Source organism: Rhea pennata, chromosome 5 (assembly GCF_028389875.1).
Source record: "Rhea pennata isolate bPtePen1 chromosome 5, bPtePen1.pri, whole genome shotgun sequence".
In the NCBI taxonomy this organism is placed as follows: Eukaryota; Metazoa; Chordata; class Aves; order Rheiformes; family Rheidae; genus Rhea; species Rhea pennata.
Genome location: NC_084667.1, coordinates 67,481,812 through 67,505,396, shown reverse-complemented (window position 1 = coordinate 67,505,396; position 23,585 = coordinate 67,481,812). Strand labels below are relative to the sequence as shown.

At 37.4% G+C, this 23,585-nt stretch overlaps 1 protein-coding gene across 1 annotated transcript in view; it reads left to right on the top strand.

Annotated features, from left to right (window-relative positions):
- Positions 1-1,757: 1,757 nt before the first annotated feature.
- KLHDC1 (kelch domain containing 1) overlaps positions 1,758-23,585 on the top strand; it is a 30,891-nt gene continuing 9,063 nt past the window's right edge. Inside the window, exons 1-8 of the mRNA XM_062577815.1 lie at positions 1,758-1,946; positions 5,528-5,598; positions 8,178-8,295; positions 9,259-9,377; positions 11,103-11,181; positions 12,061-12,144; positions 13,853-13,936; positions 20,210-20,268. Of these exons, the coding sequence (XP_062433799.1) occupies positions 1,845-1,946; positions 5,528-5,598; positions 8,178-8,295; positions 9,259-9,377; positions 11,103-11,181; positions 12,061-12,144; positions 13,853-13,936; positions 20,210-20,268 (716 nt within the window). The 5' untranslated portion in view covers positions 1,758-1,844. The remainder of the gene's footprint in view (positions 1,947-5,527; positions 5,599-8,177; positions 8,296-9,258; positions 9,378-11,102; positions 11,182-12,060; positions 12,145-13,852; positions 13,937-20,209; positions 20,269-23,585) is intronic.

The window sequence follows — 23,585 nt, the reverse complement described above, 5'->3', positions numbered from 1 at the left end:
CAGGACTGTGAGCCAGGGGTACCTTCCTGTCGATCCTGTCTTCGCCAGCAAGCACACGACTGTCCTATCTGTTGTTTTTATGCATACCCATGCCCCTCAGAAGAGACTGCAGGGACGTAAGGCCAGGTTAAAAAAAAAAATAAAAAAAAAAAATAAAAAGCCTATTTTCTATAGCCCATTCGCAGCTGAATCATGTACAGTCAGTCCTCCTCATTCGGGAGGAAGCACATAATTGAAGCTGAATCTGCTCTCTATAGACGAAAAGCTACCCTCTGACAGGTCTCAATTATTTTGCCTGGAAATATGTTCCTTTTCTCATTTCAGACACTCAGCTATATTTAGGTGCAAATTATGAACTCAGTTATTATATCAGATCTCCTATTTGCTAAGATTACTGCTTATTCTCCTGTAAAGAAAAAATTAATTTTGGCATCTAGCTCACGTCTCACCTGGAAAAGGAAGGTAGCCCTCTTTTAACAAAAGGAAAGCATTGCCCAAACCCTGGAATATAAAGCATACTCCTGCGACATCCTGCAGTACGTGGGCTTTTGTTAGATTGCTGGGAGCCTCCCACCGGAGATATAAAAGTATTCTAGCATGAGCTGTAGACTCCTGCTCCACGAAGCCATCTGTCTCCCATTCTGCAAATTATGCCCAGCTCTTTGTCTCTGCCGTCCGTCGCGACTTTGCTGGACATCATGGTGCTGGCGTCCCGGCACGCGCCGGCACGGCTCAGGAGCAGAGCAAGACTGCTGTATTGAGAAAGGCTGGCGTATTACGATCAGACAGCACCTCTACCTCGTGCCAAAGGTGAACTGATGCAACTGTGTTGTTACACCAAGCACGGCAGATCTCATTTTCATGTGTGTCAACGCTCCACTGACAAAAGCCAAAGGCTGCTTTGCACTGCTGCTCAGCTTTTCTGAGACATCATGTTATAGCTCTATTTGATCTCTAGGTCTTTTGTATTTAGAATTTGTTACTTTTTTGTTATTTTTTTAGCTCTTTCAAATGCTCGTTCTTGTGTTTTTAACCATTCACCCCAAGGTATCGGCAGCATTGTATTTCTTCATTTTAGTATTAGCGATCGTCAGGATTAACTAGCATCTTCTCTTCCAGCTCTAACAGAAGAAACGCATGTCCCTTCCCACAAAAAAATCTTTATAATTACTTTTTGCAGTCATTTTGCATGGTGGCAAGCATTCATTTCCCACAAGCTCCATAAGCACCTCATTTCAGAAGAGCTGCACATTTTATTTTTAACTCCATCCATCCTAATTGCACCCACAGTTCACCTGGAATTCACTGGGTTGTTGATCTAACAGCACAGGCACTAGCATGGCAGCATAAGAGGCTACTGCTTTTCCAGCCTGCGGTTTAAGGGTAGACCACTATACAGCAAACAGTATATAATGGAATCTATATTACTTATGAGTGGAGCTCCCTCAAAAAATGAGAAACATTTGAAGTTTGGGACATGATGGCAGTCACCACGCTGCTCGGTGCAGAGAGAGCCGATCCAGGAGGGGCGCGAGGGTCGGCCCCGCCGAGTGCCGCCCCGCAGCCACCCCCGCCGCGGCACCCCGGGCAGCGGGTCGGTCCCTGCCCCGGCCGGGCGGCTCCGGGCACCCGCTGACGCTGAGGGGAGGCGGCGGCGGCCCGTCGCCCCGTGACGCCCCACACTTTAGACCCTCCTCGCTTGCCGTCCGCCTCGAGAGGGGTGTGTGTGTGTGTGGGGAGGAGGGGAGCGACCGGCGGCGAGCCGCAGCCTCTCCCGGAGGAGGCGGTGGCGGAACGCGAGCACTGAGGCAGGCCGGCAGCTTCCTCCTCCTCCTCCTCCTAAGATGGCGGCAGACTCCGCGGAGCAGTTCTGCGTGGCCGAGGAGCGGAGCGGCCACTGCGCCGTGGTGGACGGGAACTTTCTCTATGTGTGGGGGGGATACGTGGTAAGGCGGCAGGCGGTGGCCGCAGGGCGCCGGGGACGAGCGTGGGGTGTGTGTGTAGGAGGGGAACCGAGGGACGGGGATGGGCGCGAGGAGCCGCACGGCGGGGCCGGCGCGCCGCCACCCGGGGGACGCGGGGTTCAGGAGCCCCGGGGCTGCCCGGCCACTCTGCCCTGACCGCGGCGCCCCCAGCCACCCCTCAGCCGGTGCAGCCCCCTCGGCGAGCCGGGAGCGGAGCGCTGTTTACCTCAGCGCGGGCGCTGATTGGCCGGCGGCGGCGGCGCGCGCCGGAGGGGCGGGCGCTTTAAACGGCGGCGGCGGCGGCGCGCGCAGGGCTTGGCTTTGTAACGGTTTCAACGGTCGCTCTGAGGGGAAAGGCGCGCGGGGGGAGGAGCCGCCAGGATCTCCAGCCCGTCCCCCGGGTGCTTACTCTTTTCTGTGTGCTTATCCTCTTCTGTGAGGATTAGTTCCTGAAACTGGTAGAAATGATGCCCCCTTCTTTTTCCATCCTTTATGCAGACCGTGTTTGGGAAGGGTTTGTGAGCCGAGTCGCTTCCTTTGTCCTAGGAATATGTATTTACATACTCAGGGCTAAGTATTTCTCTTATCTCCCTCCCTTTGTAAGGATGACAGCTATAATGCTGGGCTGCACTTTTTCCTTTTGTATTGTCCACTTTCTTGCTTCTGAGTCCTCAGTTTTTTCAGTTATTTGCAGTATTTTTTAACTGACACAGCATATTTCCTTCCTCAGAAAGCAGTTCTGTCATTCCTAAGATGTGCTGATAGTAGACTAGAGCACATCTGCTTTTCTTCATCAAAGGACCACTGACAGTTCTGATATAAATAAATCCTTGTGACTTTTAGCTCTGGATGAATTCAGTCTGAAAGGGAACTGTTAATGATACTATCCAATATCCACAGCTAGTACATTCTCTCCTCAGTCTATACATACTGCCTCTAAAATGTGAAAGTATGTAGCTCTGCTTTATGTCGTGCCCAGTCTTGCTCTGGTTGAAAACATGTTACTGGGAACATTTTCAATATTTTATATGTATATTTTTCACAGGCTAAGGTAGGCTTTCATATGTGCAAAATGTAGATTTCCTCACTTGAATACACAAGGGTTAGATGGGGAGTCCTGAATTTTAATTTTAAAATAGGCTGTATTATGAGTGCCAGAAATGTCAGAGGGATGGAATTGTTGAGCATTTCTGATCTGGAGTCCTTGGAAAGCTATGCCTTTCTAGGGCTCTCAGGTGCTGAGGGTCTGACTGTCTCTCTCGTCTCCTCCTGAAGCACATTATTATTTATTTTCTAGGAATCAGAATGTGTTGGTTTTTGTTTTTTAAGTAAAAAACATTGGACTCAAAAGATGGGATAGAGCTGGGGAAGGGCAGCACTTGTCAAGAGTCACCCTATTCCTGAGCTTGATTCATTTGACTGGAAAAAGATTGTATTGCCACCAGGGCTGCAAGTGACCACAGAAATACTTTGATCTTTGGAAACTAAGACTAGATTGACTAGTGCGTTATTTTCAAAGGCTTTCTAATGAAGAACTCTGGGTTCGTGGAACAATCAAAACTAAGAATACGTCAAGTTTAACAAGTAACTTGCCAAAAATGCATTTAGCAGTTTTTACATTTTTACCTGTGCAAAGTGTTAGGAAAATCATTGAGTTAGACTGACCTCTGTAAAGTGCTATTTAAACACTATTTACATTTTATGATTGATGAGGGACTGCTGCCCAGCCAACATAATCTTAGCATCAGTGTATTTGCTCAGAACTTGTTCTCTAGCAAATACTTGGCCTCTCACTACTGAAATATCTAAATTAAATTTAGCAGACATTTGCATGTTGTGAAAGCGGCAAGCTGCATATAACAGCAGAATCTACCTCATGAAAGGTACCTGGCAAAATAAACTGTAACAAATGTAGTGCTTGCATGCCTGGTTGACAGCTTTCAGTTGAGAAGGTAATAGTAAAGTATCACATAAAAGCAAGTAATCAATATCAGTAATTACACTGTTCATTTTTATATTTAGCTTCTTTTGCTTACGCTCATTCCCTTTTAATCTGTGAGTTTTTTTTATTTACCAAATCTGGCTGTTTATTCCCCAACAGAGTAACAGTTTCAGTTCTTTCTGTCTCAAATACTAAGACAACAGTTAATGACGTTAATGTTAACCAGCCTGAGTTCTGCAGCTGTGTTCTTTCAGACTTCTTTTTCCTCTGTTACTCTTCCTAATCATTATTTCCCAAATCATTTTTATTTCTTATATGGCCTCTGCTTGGGAGTCCTCATAGATCTGTTTTCCACAGAAGAAGTAAGCTGCTTCTTCATGTTATGATATAGTGAAGCTATTTTGTATATGACATTGTGTTCTTTTAATCTCCTTCCTTCAGTCACTACAAGTAACTGTTCTTTTTGTGCTTTTCAGTTACATTTGTCTGTGTATTTTTCCATTATGTCTAGAATGCCTCCTAGTTAAAAGCACCTCCCAAAGCAGAAAATAATGGATTTTAATTCAGGAACTTCAAATCTGGTCTGTTTTATGTTGTAACATGTTTTTCTTGGAATAACACAAATTGGAAAATCTGTGCCTTTAATGGAAGTGCCTCAGGAATTAAGTACTTTTCTCTTGACCTTTTATCCAGTTGTTGGGTTTCACTGCTATTTTATCCATTCTTTACCTATCCATAGATTTTTGGCAAAGTCTTAATTTCTGGAGATGGTAAAAAAAAAAAAAATAGTGTGTGTGGGGGAGGGTAGAACCAGAAAAAAATCTTTATGTGAAGAAGAAACTTCTTTTCTTAAAAAAAAAAAAAAAAAAGAAAAAAAGAGAGAGAGAGAGAGAAGTAATATTTCAATGGTCATCTTTAATGCTATATATTTAGAATTATATAGGAGAACAGTACAGCAAAATTTGCTCAGAGTGATCACATCCAGTACTAAAAACAACCTTTAGTAACAGCATTTTTATAGAGGAGGATTGTTGTCTATCTGGGAAACAACTTTGCCAGTCTCCTAAGAAGAGGGATTTCTTGTTTGTTTGTTTTTAATCACTGGTCATGTTACAGTTACTGTTGTGCTAGTTGTTAGTAATAGTAGCACAAGTTTCCTGATTACTTAACTGTTTACCTGTTCTATTTTATTATTATTACAAGTTGGCTCTTGTATTATATTTGTATTGCTTTTTGAATATTGAAACACTTCTCTCCCTCCCTCTGATTTACTAGTAAGTCAAACTTAATTTTTTTTATTATCTTCGTACCTTAAAATGAGTAATTAAAGATGTTAACAGTCAACAAGATTCAATAATATAAGAAAACTCTTAACACACAGTATTTTTAGTAACTTAAAAAGTGAGTTTTTTTTTTTAACTTCTAACATAAAATGTAAAATATTGGCGTTATTCAGCTGACTGTTTAAACTTTGAAGGGTTCAAGAAACAATGTTGAGGTATGACTTATATGCTAGTAGATTATCTCCTTAAGATTATTTAATATTGTTAAGTAACATGTTTTGGTATATAATGCATAATTAGTTTAACATTTGTGATTTTTTTTTTTTGGTTTTTTTTAGTCAATTGAAGAAAATGAAGTATATTTGCCTAATGATGAGCTCTGGATCTATGAAATGGATAGCGGGTTATGGTAAACTGCATTGTTTATATATAATTAATATATAAAGTTTTTATTTATGTAGATTGCAATTAGCTGTGGTGAAAAGACTTACTTCAGTTACATAAATGAGTTCTTGTTCATGTTCCTTGGAGTTCAAATAGCAGATGTATAATGAAGACTTAGGAACAAGACCTGCAAATTCCTCTAAGAAATACATTAATTCTTTAAATATAATTGTTTTTTTCTGAGAGGGTGTTTTAAATGGCCAGCTTAAGGTTCTGTTCTTAAGACAGGTGCATAAATACTTGCACATTTATTTTGTCTCCTTATAGTCACTCTTACGTTAAAATGAATATTTAAAAACTAGCTACTGGTGCATTTGATCTATTTAGTTATCTTTTTTTGTTATTTCTTAACTATTAGGAGTGTATTTGCATACATAACTCATTTTTTAAAGTTAAGCTAAATGAGAACCTGTTCTTGCACATCACCAGCGATTTAATATTTACATCCTATTGTGTTTACATATTGCATTTTGGGCAGTGGTAACAATGCTTCTTTATAGAGTTTGCCAGTGGTTTCTGTTATACTAGTTGCTTTCAGTCTGGTAAAGTAATATCCATTTAGTCTCAAATGTGTTTTGTGACAGCTGTTTTTTTTTAGTCTCCCACCTATTAATATAAAATTCATTGCATCCTATATTTAAATCAACAATTTGAAATCGAGGGAAAAGGAGGAAAAATGGACTAGATCAGGAAGGTATCTTACTGTATGTATGAAATTCCACATCCATCTGGCCAACGCACTGTCCTTTGAAAATAGTAGTTTTCATATGGTTACCTATGAAGTTCCAGCATGTCTTTACGAGTCTTTTTGAACAGATTCCAGACTTACACTGTGGTTTGATATTTACTCCTTTTGGTCAAAGAGTTAGCTAAAGAAACCTCATACCCTTTCTTCCATGTTCTTCACCACTGATACACCCCTTAACAGTTGTACTGGTACAGCTGTTTATATGGTCATGCAGGAAATTGCATCAGGAAAATGATCTGGGTTAAATATAACCTTTCTTTCGGGGGGGAATTATTTTTAACCTGGATCAGTTCCTGATTGCATTAGTTTTACAGCACAAACAGTTGTATAGGTACAACTGAGTGCACAGTGCGACACAGGAACAAGCAGGAACGAGAGAGCAAGAGCAGAGAAAGAAGGTAGACCTGCCAATGGCAGTGCTCATGCCAAAGCAAAGGTGTTTGGAAGCAGTGCCCTGAGAAACTGTTAATGAGCACAGTTTTCAGGAGTCATAGGTAACACATGCACCGTTCACATTGGTGATTTAGGCCTCTTTTAAGAGATACAGAGCCTTTTCTTTTAATGGCTACTTCCAGTTCTCTCCGGTTGGGCAAGGACAAGCATCAAAATTGAAAGCTATAGGAGTATTTTTCTTCTGAGTGGTCATAAGTGATACAATATGAAGCCCTCTGATCTAAATGCAGATGCATCAAAGAAGGAAATGAACAGACTGGGACCAGAAGTTAGGATTAGATTCAGCAGAGAGAAGGAAAACTAGAACTAGGCTTTTAAGGTGGTGAGAGACTATATATATAATTGAGGAGGGAGATTTGGCTGAGGACCCAGTTGGAGGACTCAGAGTCAGACTGGGTGGAAAGCTGAGAAAAAGGAACTGGAGTGGCAGAGGAAGAAAACTTTGGCAAGAAACTCTGGGTGAGCTGATAATTCAGCAGCAAGGCAGGGGCAAAGAGTTGGAGTGCCAGCACAAAGAAACTGAGGGCTAGCAGCCCTACAGAAAAGGTACGAAAACAAGCTGCAAATCCTATACAAATCACATTCTGTGTGTGAGAGGGAGAGGTGTGAAGGTAGGCAGATAGATATCTGTAGATCCCTGTTTTCTGCCAAAATTCAAGATTTTAGGAAAACTATTTTCAAATGTGATAATTCCAAGAGTAGTCCTGGCCTAATGCTTGGGCTCATGAGTTTGGCAGAAATTCAGTTTCATTATGTAATTAAGTAATGCTTGAGATTGCATGATGTCAGAATTTGTATCACAGGGAATTTCTGGTTTGTAAGTGAAATTAACAAGGAAAAGGTTAGGAACCTCTAATTGCAGAAGAATAGAGCCCTCATTGCTAAAACTGCCATTATTGAAACTGTAGGAGTTTTATCAAAATTAGTGAATACTTCTGACTTTTATTTCTACTTCAGTTTTCAATCAGCAAAACAGCAGCAATACCATTTTCTCATTTCAGAGGGTTTTTTTAAGATAACATTAATAGTATTTCAGATTTTTTAATAATTCTTCTTTCAGCCCTTCTGATGCTCTTTTAATATGGGCTTCATCTTCAGGAAAGTTAAGATGTCTTTTAATTGTATGCCTAATATTAATGTGAAAATACTGTTACACCATAGGCTCTGACTTAATAATCAACTGTAGTTTCTAGTGCTATTAATGGCCAGAACATCGCAAGCTTTTATGGTTCCCAATAAAAGCTTTAAAAATAAAAAAATACTACCACATCTGTTTTGGTTTTGTTACTTTTAATAGGTTTGGAAGCAGCATTGTAAGACTTGAGATATATGCTATTTTGCAGGACAATGCACCTAATGGAAGGAGAGTTGCCCACCTCCATGTCAGGAAGTTGTGGGGCAAGCATTAATGGGAAGCTGTACATATTTGGTGGATTTGATGATAAAGGATACAGTAATCGGGTATTGTATTCTTTTCTTTTGAAACATACTGTATTTGAATTAATAGTAATGCTGAATTTCTTACTGTTTTATCAGGTGTACTTTACATTTGAATGGAGAAATTTAAGGAAAAGCTTTGGTTTTGTAGAAAAAGCGTATTTTTGAAAGATTTTAAGCTGATATAGAACTTTATAGTTTTTGTTTTAATATTTAACTCCATTTATTTTTCTGGGAATTTTCGCTGACCTATAGCTTCAGAGTAAGGCCCAGTATGTTAACTCCTTGTTCTTATTTCTAAAAACTGCTAGTGCTTTCCTAATTGCATTTTTGTTGTTGCTGTTGAAAAACAGATTTGCAGACGTAATTTAAATTTATCTCACGTATGTTGGGTTTTATTTTTACTCTTTGATGGTTTCCTTTCTTATATAGTCATGTAATAAATAAAGCTAAAATATAGCTGCTAATTTCCCTAATAGCTGAAGATTAGTACGTAGCAAAGTAGAGGAAATGAGCTATTTTGTCAATTAGTGTAAATGAAGTCAGAGTACAGTCCAGACTAGAAAATAACTGAAATGAAGCCTATAATCACATCTCAGTTTATTACTCTATTCACAAACAATACTGATTCTGGTGTGTATGTGCTAATGAGGTTGGGCAGAACTCCTGAAAGATAGTAGTATTGAAATGAGCTGTTGGTCTTGCAAATGTTTTTTGAAAGACTTCAGTTGACTCTGGAAGGAGCAGGATTTTACTGTACTGGTTTGACAAAGCTGAGGGAAGGAAACTTGCTGCTAGTTCTCATGCTTTAACTGTGTTTTGTGATGAATCAGGCCTTTCCTGTATGCTATATTGTAAACTTCGCTGTCTTTTTCTTTTTTAAGAAAGTAGGGTGTTCTGGGGGTGGTGGTTGCTCTTACTCGTTGGTGATCTGTGCTTGATTCTTCAACATCATTTATACTGAAAATGTTGTTTTTTTCTTTTAAGCTGTATTATGTTAATTTGCGAACAAAAAATGGAACCTATAGGTGGAAAAAAATTACAAATTTTAAAGGTCAACCTCCTACACCACGTGACAAGCTTTCCTGCTGGGTGTATAAGGACAGGTAACACCTTAAGAATATTTAATATGTCTTAACTGCAGAGAGGAAGTATTACAAAGTGAAGAGAACACAGGTTTGGGATTTGTGAAACTAATTCTTAGCTTGACTTGCTATGTGATTTTGTGTAACTCTCTTAACAAATTGCCTGTTTTCTGAGTTTTCTCACCTGTAAACTGAAAAAAGTGGTAAGTATAAGCCTGCTTTAGGAGAGGATTGGGAAGTTTAATGAATGTTTCTGGAATGCTTTGAGACTTTAGATTAAAATCATTATGCATCTGTTACTTATGTTTTTAATTTTAATACGTTTAAAAATCAGTGTAAAAAGACACTGATTTTTTGTTATTTCCTGCAATAAAATGTATATTTGATATATTTTCAATGATTTTTAATAACATACAAATATCGACAACTGCAAGAACATTTCAGTGAATGTAATATAAGGGGCCAATTCAGCGTAGACACTTGTGTTGTAAAAGTTACTGAGCTTATTTAGAAAAAAAAGCTAAAAATAGCTATTTTCTCTAGATTTTATGGAAAATGTCTTGATATTATGGCGTATCCAGTCACAAGTGACATGGGTGACTTAGTATGAAAGCTGTTGTAAACAAGAATATGATATACAGTGAACACAACAAAATATAAATATATATATATATATAAAATATAAATATAATGTGTTAGTACTATATCTTGATTTTGTAATTCTAATTTAACTGTAACATGTATGAAATTACATGTATTTGAACAGCTTCTCCTTAGTAGTGCAGGATTATTCAAAACTAATTATTCAGTCTCTTGTGTAATCTATATACTGAAAAGGTCAGCCATTTCAGGTGGCAGAATATAACTAACATAACCTTTTTACTTAACAAAAGTATCTGGGGACAAGCTATGCATCTTTTGAAAAGTAAAACATAAAATTTCACAAGATGTGAATTTGCTAATTAGGATGTCTTGGTATACTGCACAATGCTTTCAGTAACTCTGTTTCCCTAGGAATGTCAGTCTGGGATGACCTTCACCACACCATCATTTCCCAAATTGTCTTCTCCCAAGATCACTAACAACTATACCAAATATCCTCAAATGTTGAAGTTAAACAAAACTTTAGGAACCATTACTTATGGATGGCCATTTCATGGGTGGAATATTAGGCTGGGAGGTGTGTAACAATACTTGCAACACAATACCCTTATGTTCAGTATTACTTAGTTAAAAGAATCTCTTTATAAGCTAGAGAAAGGCTTTGTGGCTCATAAGCAGTCTGTGGGCTGAACCTTGGGAATATTTGCGGTAGAAATATGTATGGCTAACATATGCAGCAGAAGCATAGGAATATCAGTGGAAAGTGATAAGAACTCTAGTAGAAGCATAGGGATTTCACTGTCTTGGATGTTATGTGTCATTTTGAGATTTGTGTCTGAAAATATGACTGTGATAAGCTTGTGGATGGAGGAATACAGTATATGGACTTTGAGATATCTTAAACTTGCTTCCTTGCTTCTGTGGGTTTTTGTCAGGCATGTTCAAGAGTGTAACAACATTACCTTCATCTTGGTAAGGCTTTCTGTGTAGTAGCATGCTGTATGAAATATTTTTATTTGCTTTTGTTATTAAAAGTACAGTAGGCAAACCAAAATTTGAAATTAATTGCTACAGCTTATTCATTTGAAATGTTATTTAAAAAACAGCTTTAGAACTTAGAGATTTTTATTGTTGTTCTTTTAGGCTAATATATTTTGGTGGCTATGGCTGTAGGAAGCACAATGAACTCAGTGATTGTTTTGATGTCCATGATGCATTCTGGGTAAGAGAGTTGTTACTATTCAGAGTGGCTTGTCCTTTTGATTGTCAAAACGTAATCTTTTATACTATGTTCAGTAAATATGAAATATTCCTAATTTTTCTTTTATCTGTAGCATCAGCAAAAATGCAGAAGTGAATTTTGTATTTAAATTTGAAGCCTCAGCTATTGGATATTGGGGGCTTTTTTCAGTATATTTCAAGTACCTTATTTTAGACTTCAAGTGCAATGAAACAAAATACTGTTAAGGCAGATATGAAGGCGATATTTAAAATTAAATACGAAAGTCCGACAAAATTTTTGAATCAATTTCCTTGAAGTAACAGTAGAGTATTTATAGCTTCACAAGTCTAGCTGTCAGATGGTTTCGGTTAATTTTTATTTGTTATCCAAAATAAATACTATTACTTTAAGATGCCTGGATTAGCTTGTTTCCCATAATGACTTCCTACAATTTTTAGAAAAGAGGCTAATTTGAGTCAGAGTATTCATGTACAAGAATTAACTAGAAATAGATACTCAAGAGAATATAGACCCTTACATTAAATGTTAAATATTGACCTAGAGAAATGCATTACTTTTTACAATCTAAGTATTTATTCCTCAGTATCTGACAAAAAAAATTAGAATTTGTCGACTCTACTTGACTAATACAGGAATCTAAAGCCCATTTTCAAAAGTATTATCAGCCTGAACAGTCCTAGATGCTCTCGATGTCAACTAGACCTGAGCATCTACATCACTTAAGAACAATGTTAGCTTCTGTTTCTCAGTATTTTGATTTATTTTTCTGTTTTGATACATCACTCCTAGGTTTTTCTTCTTTAACAAACACAATGATTTTAAGATAAATGTGTTTTAAATTTGTAACTTCTCTTTCAGGAAGGACAGATATTCTGGGGATGGCATAATGATGTTCACGTTTTTGATACAAACACACAAACTTGGTCTCAACCAGCAATTAGAGTGAGTGTTTTTTAAGTCTTGTTTTGTGACACAATTGTGATAAAATTATGATTTTACTACCTTTTGAATAGTTACTGAGCTCCAGAAATCGATGGTGGGAGAAGTAATTTCAATATGCTTAGTATTACTCAGGTTTAAACATTAAATAGGAGGATTTTCAATGCATCTGAAGGATGGCAAATTCAAAATTGATGACGTGAATTCTTCTCACACAAGATGTTATTAGACTAGTGTTCATTGCTGTAAGGTGGTTTTGAAGTAAAAAAAAAAAAGACATGTTTCAGAGAGGTATTAGAAATCTCTATAGATGAGAAGATGATATAGTATTAAATAGCTTATCATGACAAAAAAGCACTAAGAAATAAAGCTTCATATTCAAGCTTTAAAACAACTGTTGGCAATACAAAGTTACTGCCAGTGCTTCCTTATTGGAAAGAAGAGTCACTGGAGTTTCTGGAGAGTACTCCAGAAAATAGAAAATCAGTTTAATAGGAATACCAGGCAGGTGCTGAGGAACAGTGTGCAGAGGCTCCCTACAAAGCAAACTTGGGTCCTGCAGATTTGATTCTGCAAAAACTGCTTGGGTATCCTTGTACTGCCTTCCTGTGGCTTTCAGTCTGGAAAGTTTCCTAGCTGGACCTCAGTCATTATTAACCTAGGCTAGCTCTGTATTCATGATTCATCACACCCCTAACAAAGGCCTTCTGGAAACGTGGTCTTCCGGGATTATGTTGCAGAAACATGAGTCGTTTGGTAAACTGAGGTTAATGAACCCTATCTGTCTGAGTTGATTTGTTGTGAAGTCATTTAGTTGACTCTCTGCAAACAGGATAAACTATTATAGATAGCTGCAAGTTGAGTATGAGAGGTTATGGTCTGACTGAGGGGGTTCTTCCTTCTTTCACTGAGCTTTTGCGGACTCAGCAAGGGAGGAAGTTTTCTGACGCTTTCTATTGTTAATTTAGGCTTTCAGATCTTTTTTTAATATTTGTGAAGTAAAGATATGTATTTAGTGTAAGGGGGTTATGCATTCATTCTTTGAATGTTATGTGTATGCAGTTGCTGTATTCCTTTAAAAGGTTAATACTGAAAATCTAAAAAAAATTCTTGTGGTCATGCTAATTGTTAAGATAAACAGGACTGGTATTCTTCAGCAAATAATTATTTTATTTTAATAAACTTCCAAAGGAGCATATATACCCAGAGGTTTTCCAGTAAAATGGTAATATACACATTTCTATTTCATAAAGGCGTATAGGTAGCGTACTGCAGAGCCTCATACAGTGCTAGTGAGTTTACATAAGAATTCAGAAGACTTTAGTACCAGTTTGCACCTTAGAAGAAATCAAGCTGAACAGGACATACCAACAATAACTGAGTCATAAATGTAACTTTATGCTTGGAAGTTAAAGAGAAATTAATAGATTTCACTTGAATAAATCATTAATAAATCAGACCAAGATGTACTACATTAAGTGTAAGTAAATGAGGGAACTGAGTCAAAGCTATCTTTGGCAACTATGCGTATCATCTAATATCAGTGGAGTCTTAGACATATGTACAGATTCTTTCCTTTTAAAATTGTAGTTCTGTTGGCATAATGATACGTGTTGGCCTTACTTTTGCAATCTTTGTGTTACTGATTTGCTGTTAATCCTTGGCTGATGCTTTGATAATATTCTGAAGTATCTTACATTGGTTCTTTCAGGGTGGAGAGCCACCTCAGCCTCGAGCAGCTCATACATGTGCCGTGCTGGGAAATAAAGGTTACATCTTCGGAGGACGAGTGCTGGTTAGTGTTTAATTAAGATATTTTACTGTCAGTAATATTTTCTTTGCAGTTATTTTTTGTAGCAATTTATTTTTGCAGTACAGAAAATGCTCAAGTGTCTTTAACCATAACCTATATATTTAAGGATGGTGAGTCCAGGATAATTATAGCTTATGAAAAGAATCTCTCCTTTTTTTTTTCTCTCTATTCATGAAGCATGCATTGCTCCAAAAAGGAAAAAACGGATGACCACGTGGGAGAAGGCTATTTGTAAAGTGTTTATAAACAACAAAAGTGATTGAACCATGCATTAGTTATGTTTGAGTTACTTCTTTGAGAGTGGAGTAAAAGCAAGCCTGATGACAGATCAGGTTTTAGTAAATAATGGGATGCTAGCATTCTGTGCTTGCTACAGCTTAACAGATTTATTTATCTTTTTTTTTTTTTGTTCTACTTAATGAAGTGCTAGCAAGTAGCAAATACATCTAGAATTTTACCTTGTACTTTTTTCCCTAAAGAAAGAGGAAATGTGTAAGAACAGTCATTTCTCACACACACATCTCTGATATCCTGGTATTTACCTTCTGGGAACTGAAGTTCAGAATAGCTGATTGGATACAGTATTTTATGTTTGCAAGTGCATTAGAATTGCAAAATGAAGTTCTGAAAAATAGGAAATACCAGAGTTCAGTTGACTATGATCTTAAAATTTTGTCATCTTTGGCATATAAACGACTGAAATATGGGCCTCTGGAAAAACAACACGTGACCATAATATCTGGATATAAAGCTGTCAGTCTCCATACATTCGAACCAGTACAGGATGCTGCAGCATGTTATTTTGATAACACAGGTGGCTGCAGTTACAGGTCATTTTTGTCCCATTAAATCTCTCCTCTGCTCTCTGAATGCCAAGTTCACAGCCTGTCTTTACTTTCAACACGTTCAGTGCCCTTGATACAGAACATATGAAGCATCCCATAAAGATTGCTGTCAACAGTGCTATTCTGAGCATCCAGTATAAGCTCTTTACCATGACAGTAAGGCTTGTATTTGTTTTTCTTGGTAGCTGATCCAAGACACTATCGTTCAATGCAGTATTTAAGTGTGTCAAATCTTAGTATTGTCAAAGGCGGTGTAAGAGCCTTTTAGGATGCAGTCGGTTAGAACAAGCCTAGATTCTTGCTATGTAATCTTAGCTCTTAAATTTCTTACTTTCCTAGCCCTTCTTAACTTAAAAAAAAGAAAAAAAAAAAAAAAAAAAAGAAAAACACTAACAGTCCTCTAGCATCATCCCCCCTTTGTCTGTGGCAAGGACGATTCCCTAACAAACTTGAGGCTACTGTTGGGAAGCAAGAAGATAAGAAAACCTCTCAGCAAAATACCTATTTATTTTTTTCGCACTGGTTAGAGGAGATTTTCTCCCTGTTCCCATAAGTAGATCTTCTTTCTTGAAACATTAATGTAAAAATTGAAGTCTGAGGCTGCAACCAAATACAAAAAATATGTATACTTGTCTTATGACTGAAAATAGAGATAGTACTAGACAGTCTTTATAAATGATAGGTAGAGCTGACTTCATTTTTTTTTGCTAAAATAGGTTCTTGATGGGCTGGTATATGTACCAACTCTTTTTAAAATTATTGCAAAAAAATATAGGTAAGGTAATATTTTCATATGCCTCTGAGCTGAAATTTATCAGGAATGTGAGGAACTGAGATTCTGTAAGGCAAGTAAAAAACCTCCTAATTTAAGTTGCTGTATACTCTTCCATATTTTTTTTAAGTTAAGATTTTATCTCTTTTCACCTAGAATTCATTTAGAGCTTTTGATAGTATTTAGCTAGAGGATGAGATTCAATGCTTTCTATCTCTACTACTATGAAAAGTATCAGCAAAGAAGCTTTTGAAAGCACTCAGTGCTATATTTCTATAGCTTTATTATATGAAAAAAGAAAGGAAGTGACTAATTTGGAAATGTCCTACCATGAACATATGCCAACTTCATTTTAGAAAGGTGCTATAACCTAACATAGGTTACTTGTGTTCTCAAATACTTGCAATTAAACATTGTGTAGAACTCTACTTTCTTCCCTATCTCAATTCTCCCTCTCATGCTGTAAAAACTGCATTCTAATGCAGTGTTCTTCTCAGGAAAAGTCTACAGTTCTGTTACAAAATGGCTTACTCCTGCTTGCTCAGACAGAAACCAGACATACTAATCAAGGCAGGTTGAGAATGGCCACACAATCAAATATCCAGCCAGTTATTCATTTTGAATTGCCTCCCACAGCTGCAAGAAAATTTTTACCTACGCACTTTTTTCAAAACAATCAGAAAAGAAAATAACCAAAACTGGTCCTATTTATTCTTACCATTTTGTATGATTTGTTATGTGGCCTTTCATACAAGCTGATGATCTGTGAAAGTGTTGCTGAAACCCCACTTCTGACTCACAGAACTGCACACAGTAGCTTTCAGAGCTCTAGGTTGGGACGCACTTGACTTGCAAATGACTAAGAAAATAAGAGTATTAAAAAGTCAGAAAAGTGTCTCGTCTTGCCAGAATCCTGTGTGTCAGGGTTAGCCATGCCAGGCTAAGCAATTCCCATGCCTATGCTATAGGCTTTCTGTGCCATGTCTGCTTTATAAATGAACTCTGCTAACCACTGCTGAACTGTGTCCTGCCTCTCATTTAGCAAGCCTGCAGATTGAGAGGGAGAGAAACCTAGATGTGAAGAAGTAAACATGCAGCTGAGGACCTCCTCGCCTACTATTTCTGACCACTTTTGCAGCCTTTAAAGCCTGGCTCCATCAGGCTTTCTGTTAGCAAGGACTATGTCTGTGTGGTGCTGAGGTCTTCACACCAGAAACGGAATAGAATTGTGTGTTGTATTCAAGCTAATTAGAGTTGCTGTACCATGCCTATTGCAGTTAAACTGCTCTGTTACCCAAGCTATGATTTCCACACAGATTCTGCTACCTGGAGTGAATATATTAGTAAACTGGAGCTCACTTGTAATTTTTTTTCAATTGTGCTGTTGCATGATTTGATATGTCTTAAGCTCTCTGGCTTCAATTTAATGCTGTCCCATTGCCTACAGGATTCAGGAATACAAGAAGGCTATGATCTTAAAATATTTTTATCTTCCTCAGGTAGCATCTGCTTCCTTAATAACCATTTGCTAAATTTTAGTGAAACCACTTGAGAAACAATATCAGGAAAGAGTGAAATTTTGGAAAGCTATACTTAATTTTGCAGGAGAGCAGCAAGTGTAATTTTCCGTTTAGTGATACTCTATTACAGATTCACTTTTTATCCTAGAAATAAATGGAAAGAGATTCATTAAGCTTAGGGAACATGCAGTAGGGTTTGAGGAGCTAATCATGAAAGGAAAGGTAAAGACATCAGAAAGACTACATTTCCTGGCAGCAGGAGTAACTTCTCCCCAAAGGATGAAGTCTTGCTTTTCTCCATAAATTAAGGAGCAAGTACGGAGTTGCTCTGCTCCTCCTTCTCCTTCTAGTTCACCCTAATACAAATCTTCCCAGGGAAAAGGCTCTACAAGGAACCAGAAAGGGCCAGGAAGTGTCATGAGGCTTCTCCTATTCATCTTTCTGGGAGGAAAGGGCACCTTTTTCCAAACTTGGAGCTAGAGCTGGTAAAAGAAGAAGATGATGATCAAAATCAATTGTACCAGGAATCATTTGAAAACAGGCTCAGAAGTGTTATGTGGACTCTGTTCCTCAGGTAAGCCCCTGAAAAACAGAAATGGGAGGAAGTGGGAAGGAAGGAGAATTAGTCCGAAAGTTGATGCAAGTCTCGTGTCTGATTTAAGTGGAAAGTTTTCATGTAACGAATGATAAAGTAATAAAGTCTCTCCAGCAGCTCTTTGCATCTGATGCTTTAATGTATGCATGTTTATATTTCTTGTTATCCTTTCTGTCACAGAAGATCAGAAGATACATTGAACTGCAGTCTGTCTTTTACAAAGATTTGAATTGTAATAGCTGTTTGAATATAAATCTCAGAATGAAGAGTTGCATAGAGTTTGCTGTAACAGTGGTGATCTGTAAATATGTCACATCACCCTTAATGCCTTTCATTGTGCTAGAAGGCTAGTCCTGAGACAAAGCAGATCCTGGTTAATGTTCTCTAGGTTGCCAATAAAGGAACAAAATATAGATAAATGTGGAAGGAGTGTAAGGACTTCTTGTAGCTCAAAGGAAATTGCAAACCCTCTTATGAGGCTTAAGAATCACTTTAGGATTATTAGCTATGTGATGAAATATAGTAAGTAGAATTTAGAGATGTAGAAAAAATGCAAGAAAACTTTGCATATTATAAGTGAGCATTCTGTAAATTGACCATATATTTTTCAGTTTCCCTAAGAAGGGTTGGGTAGAAAGACATTTTGATTTGTTAAATCTATGTTAAAAGATTGAGTTGTAGACACAAATGTCCAACTGATGTTGTATTTCAAATTGAAGATGAAATTGGTGTAACTGTGCGTCTGTCAGTCTGTTGAAACATTAGAATATGAAGATGATAGTACATTGGTTTCCCAGGGAACACAAAGTCAAAAGATCTATTGTCTTCTGCCTAATACCTAGTTTTTAAAGAGAGGAAAGTCAGCTAGGAGGTCTTGAACAAATTCATCTTGAAACCTTGATTTTCAACATAACAGCAACTTTCTTTCCTTCATTAAGAGATACCCTCTGTATCAAACTGTATTATTCTGAGATGATTAAATATTTTCAGTTCTGGAGGCCAAGGTGGTATTTTTTCCTACCCTACCCTCAAGTGACTAGCTGTTTAGAGCAGAAAATACTCAGTAATCACAGTTTGCTTTTTCTTGTCTAATTTGTTTCTCATCTCCTTCAAAGTCATATGAAGGGGCAGAAAATTGGATAGACTTATCACAGACAGATCTGTTCCACTAGCTGTCAGCTGGACCACCTTTTATCGTTATATTCACCCTCTTGATGGGATGAAGTTTCTCAGGCAATACATAAAAGCTCTTAAAGGCTGCTTTCTTTTAGCCTATTGGCTTCTGTAAAGGCGTTTTGCAAAATGCTAGCTAACATTATATTCCCTAGGACAGAAAAGGGCTGGCACATCAGAGGAGGCGACAGACGTCCTGAAAACCTTGCTATTTCCTGAAATACCCTGAGAGACTTCCCATAGCTCTGATGAACAGTGTTGGAAGTCTCTCAAACTTGCTAACTGGCTGGGTTTCTCAGGGGTGAAACTACTAGCCTGACTTAAATGACAGGTCTAGTTTCTGCCTCGAAGGATCTGCAAGCTGGAGAAAGGGTCATTCTAATAGATCTATGGACTATTCTAGGAGAAAAGAAATTGTAAGGTAAGGCAAGATATATTTCCCTACTTCTCAGATGGTTTGTAGTACCTAGGAGAATCACAAAAATCAGTCAAGTGTGTTGTGAGTCATTGAAAATGTTACTGCATTCTAAAGCAAAGAAATTCTTGCTTATATTCTTCCCCCCCACACACATACACACATTTGTCTCCAAGGCAATTACTTTCTTCATTTTGAAACACACATAGATATGCAAATGTATTGATTTTGTTTTCATTGTTATTACTGATAAAGTGAAGGCTTGAATAGAAGGATTGGACTAGGTGATCTCCAGAGGTCCCTTCCAACCTCAACCATTTTGTGATAAATTTTATTATTTTTATGGCAAATGTTGAAGAATCATAAAACCTTGTCGTTTTTAGTAGTAACATTGTGTAAGGGCTTGATATCCTGAAAAGAGAGAAAAACACAGATGTGAGGAACTTTTTTGTGGGATGTTATGTACCAAGTACAGTACATACCAAAACATCTCAAGGAATAAGGATGATCAGACAGGAAGGAAGATGCATAGGTCTGATCAGAATGCACAGAAAAATAGTGCATTGAACTATATACAGCCTATTCTTCTGCAGTTACTCACCACAAGTTCTATGGATGAGAATTAAATTACCATTGCAAGAACTGAATATCACGTAGTTCTTGACTGTTAAACCACTATTAAAAGAATAAAATCAGCTCCGTACTGCCATTACATTACTAGAAATGTTCCTGACAGGTTATTTTCGGAGAATTGTGTGTTTTTATAGAAAGGAAATGTTTCTCATCTGCCACACAGGACAAAGGCACAGGGGTAAATTTTTTTTAAAAAATAATATTACTTAAATGTTCTTTCTTAGGAAGGTCTCACTGAAATACTTTGCTTAATATTTGCTTAATGTAACAAAACTGGGATTTTATTTATTTATTTGTTTTAGCAAACTAGAATGAATGATTTGCACTGCCTGAATTTAGACACTTGGACTTGGTCTGGAAGGTAGGTTTCTCTCTATAACACTTAAAATTGAATGTAGCAGATTGAAACATATTGTTAAATAGTTCCGCTGCTAATTTTGTAGCTTTTCTAAGAGGAGAATAGGGGTTTGGGGAACTATTTCAACAGCTGTTATGCTGTGATTTCAATTTAATTTAATTTGATGTTGGCTACAAAGCTTTTTCTGTTTTGCACCAAAGCATTGGTGATGCTATTTTAGGCACAGCATGTAGTGATTTAACATCTGCATTTTCAAGGTGGGTACTTCTATCCATATGGAATTTTAGTTTTGATATCTTTTTGAATACTGTTTGTGCTATCTAATATTTGACTTTTTGTAGTCTAGATGGGAAAAGATCACTTTCATTTTTCTCAAGATACACTTTTTAAATGTTTTAGTAAAAGAATATTATCTAGATGTTTCCATTTTAAACAAAGTCAGGTATTACAGTACTTCCTAATACTTACTATTTGCATGTAGTAGTTGTGATGGTGCCTACTACAGAATTACTGGATGTATTGTTAGCTGATAGACAAAGCAAGAGATAAGCAGTAAATGATGGGTGATAACTACTATTCTGTTTCTATTCTCAAAGTGACTGAATCATTTCATAAAAGACCATGAAATATAGCTTCCCTTTCTTTTCCAACAGCTGTGTCTGCTGAACTGCTCCTGCACTGAGCACATTGCTCTGCCCTCTGAGCTCAGAGCAGGAAGAGGGAGTAGACACAATCCTTCATCTAGTCCTTCTTACTGCTGATGGCAGTAAGACAAAGAAATCCCACAGTATCCATTCAAAAAACCTTCCCTCTTCTCTTCTGGCGATTTCTTTAATTATCACTTAGGATTTACTAATAACTTTAATTTCTTTTTTTCTTTACTGGTTATTTTAAAATGAGTACTATTCTACCTGAATGATGGGATTGTTCCTCTTAGACTTCAAATCTGTTTGGCTTACTTTTATAAACATATGCATGTAGATTACATCTCAAAGACCAGTTACTTGCAAGTGTAACTATAGATGTGTATGTGTGAATGTGTGTATATATACATAGTTACAAGTAACTGTTTTTTTGAGCATATATGCAAAAAAACAGTTGCTCTGCTTATGTGCGTGTATATATACGCACACTCTCTCTGCTTATGTGTGTGTATATATACATGCATCCTCAGTCTGAGGATGGTAATATTAAATGCAGTCATTCCTAAAAACTAAAGATTGTTCCAATACTCAAATGTTTACCAAAAAGCTCAAAGATGTGCCCATGATTTACAGTAGAACCTAATCATTGTAAATTCAAGAGCCTACCATCCAGCCATTCTGTACCACCAAGAGTCTTTTCAGTGTTTGCAGCTGTGGTGGCACCTCACAGGAGGTAAAGCATTCATGTTTATTTGTATCTAGATGAGTAGCTAATCAAAGGCTGGTTTTATAGGAAGTTTAAACTCTGTTCTTCCCTTACTAAGTGGCTGATCTTAGAGAAACCTGAAAAATATTATTCAGACTATCATAGGTAACAGAATTTGGACTAGCTATAGTCAACTTAAGTCAGGGAAAAGAGGATACTTTTCTAAGGCTAGGTTATGTTCTCTCCAAATAATTATAGCCACAAATAAATTATCTGCTATGTTAAGATCATCTTATATTACCAGGCCACTTGTCATTATGCACAAGCATACAATATTTCTAGCTTGACTTCATCTGTTAATTATGGAGGAGTAAAAATCAGTGTATCGTTCAGGAAATATCATTTTAATGTTCACTTTTTGACTCCACAGTCTATCTTTGCACAAATTGTTTGGAAAATGATTTTGGGCTACATACTTCCTTTCACAAAGTCAGCAGCAGCAGCTGTATCAGAAAGGAGATCGGGCAGTTGTAGGGATCATCATCAGAATACAGAAATTTGTTCCCAAAGTTCCATTATTCTACACATAAACACTGTAGAATAAGACAGATTAGATAAACAGGCTATTTTGGGATATGGGCAAGTGTTGGAGAGAGGGGCCTGGTGAGAGGTGGGGTTTTTTTTGTTTGTTTGTTTGTTTTTTTAAGAATTTTACTGTGTAGATTGACATGGCTGATGTTTTTGCCATATGTAGCACAGAAATGCTTGCTGGGAGTGAAAGTTATGGATGCAGTATTAAAATAGTGAAATAAACCAAATCACTCCATATTCTTTGAGTACTAGCAATATTTTTGAGTAGTTCTGAACAGATAGTCTATTTCCAGCTATAAACTATCTCTAAAATCCTTGGTGTCATCCCAGTATTTCGTAGGTGGGGAAATTCCATCAGACTTGTGTGGTATCAATGTATTTCCTCCTCTTTTTTTTGCAAGAATCACCTGCCTTACCTTTCTTACGCTATAGCCTCACATTCCTTATTCTACTAAATTTTCTGATCCAAAGACAAATGGAAAGTCAGAAAAGATGCCGCCTTTCTGATCCTTAGCCATTCTGCAGCTGCAGGGAGATACGTATTCTGTCTCTGATAGCCTGTGTGAATTACCACCAAACCAGAGCCAAGCATTTGATACAGATTAAAAACTCCGTTGGCTGTTTGAATGCTGCTGACCAAGACATTTGACTGCAGGTATTATAAATTCTACTTTAACGTACAGATCTGTCAGAAGGAGGACTTAGTTTGCACAGTCTAGTATTCAGATTCACTTGTTGGACATCCTCTCATAAAAAGAAATCTTCCAAGTGAAACAATTATTTTATTTAAAATCCTGTGGTTTTTCATTAACTCGTGTGCTGTTATGATCCGTCTTACAGCAGTTTCACCAGACTGTTTCCCTAATCTGTCATGACCAGTTCTTTTCTAACTCAACTGTATGCAAATTTCTTAAGGAATTGCATTATATTAGCCTATTAATCCAGGGATATCTTCCAGCATGAGATCATAATTTCTTTTCAAGCTACAGTGTGCACTGTTAAGCTTCTTTCAAAATAATCATTATGTTAGAAGATACACCTTTTAATTACCACCGTATCAACAAACAAGGCAAGCAGGCTCTAAGCTGGTGGCTGGGCTTTCTTGTGATTATTCATTAAAGAAACTAGCTGGTGTTGCAACTGCCTCTCAGTTTTGTCTTCAAACTTGTATTGAGGCATTTTTTTTCACCATTTTGTTCAACTCTCCCTGATTTTTCTTTTCAAACTGTTATCCGTTGTGTGTGGGGAGGAAAAAAATACCAAATGTTGGTTGTTGAGTGGGTTTTGTTAAAAACTCTTGTTGGAACAAAGACCTTTATACAAACTCTACGGCTTTAAGCAGTGAATTTTGAGAGGTAAGCTATTTCTCCTTATACAAT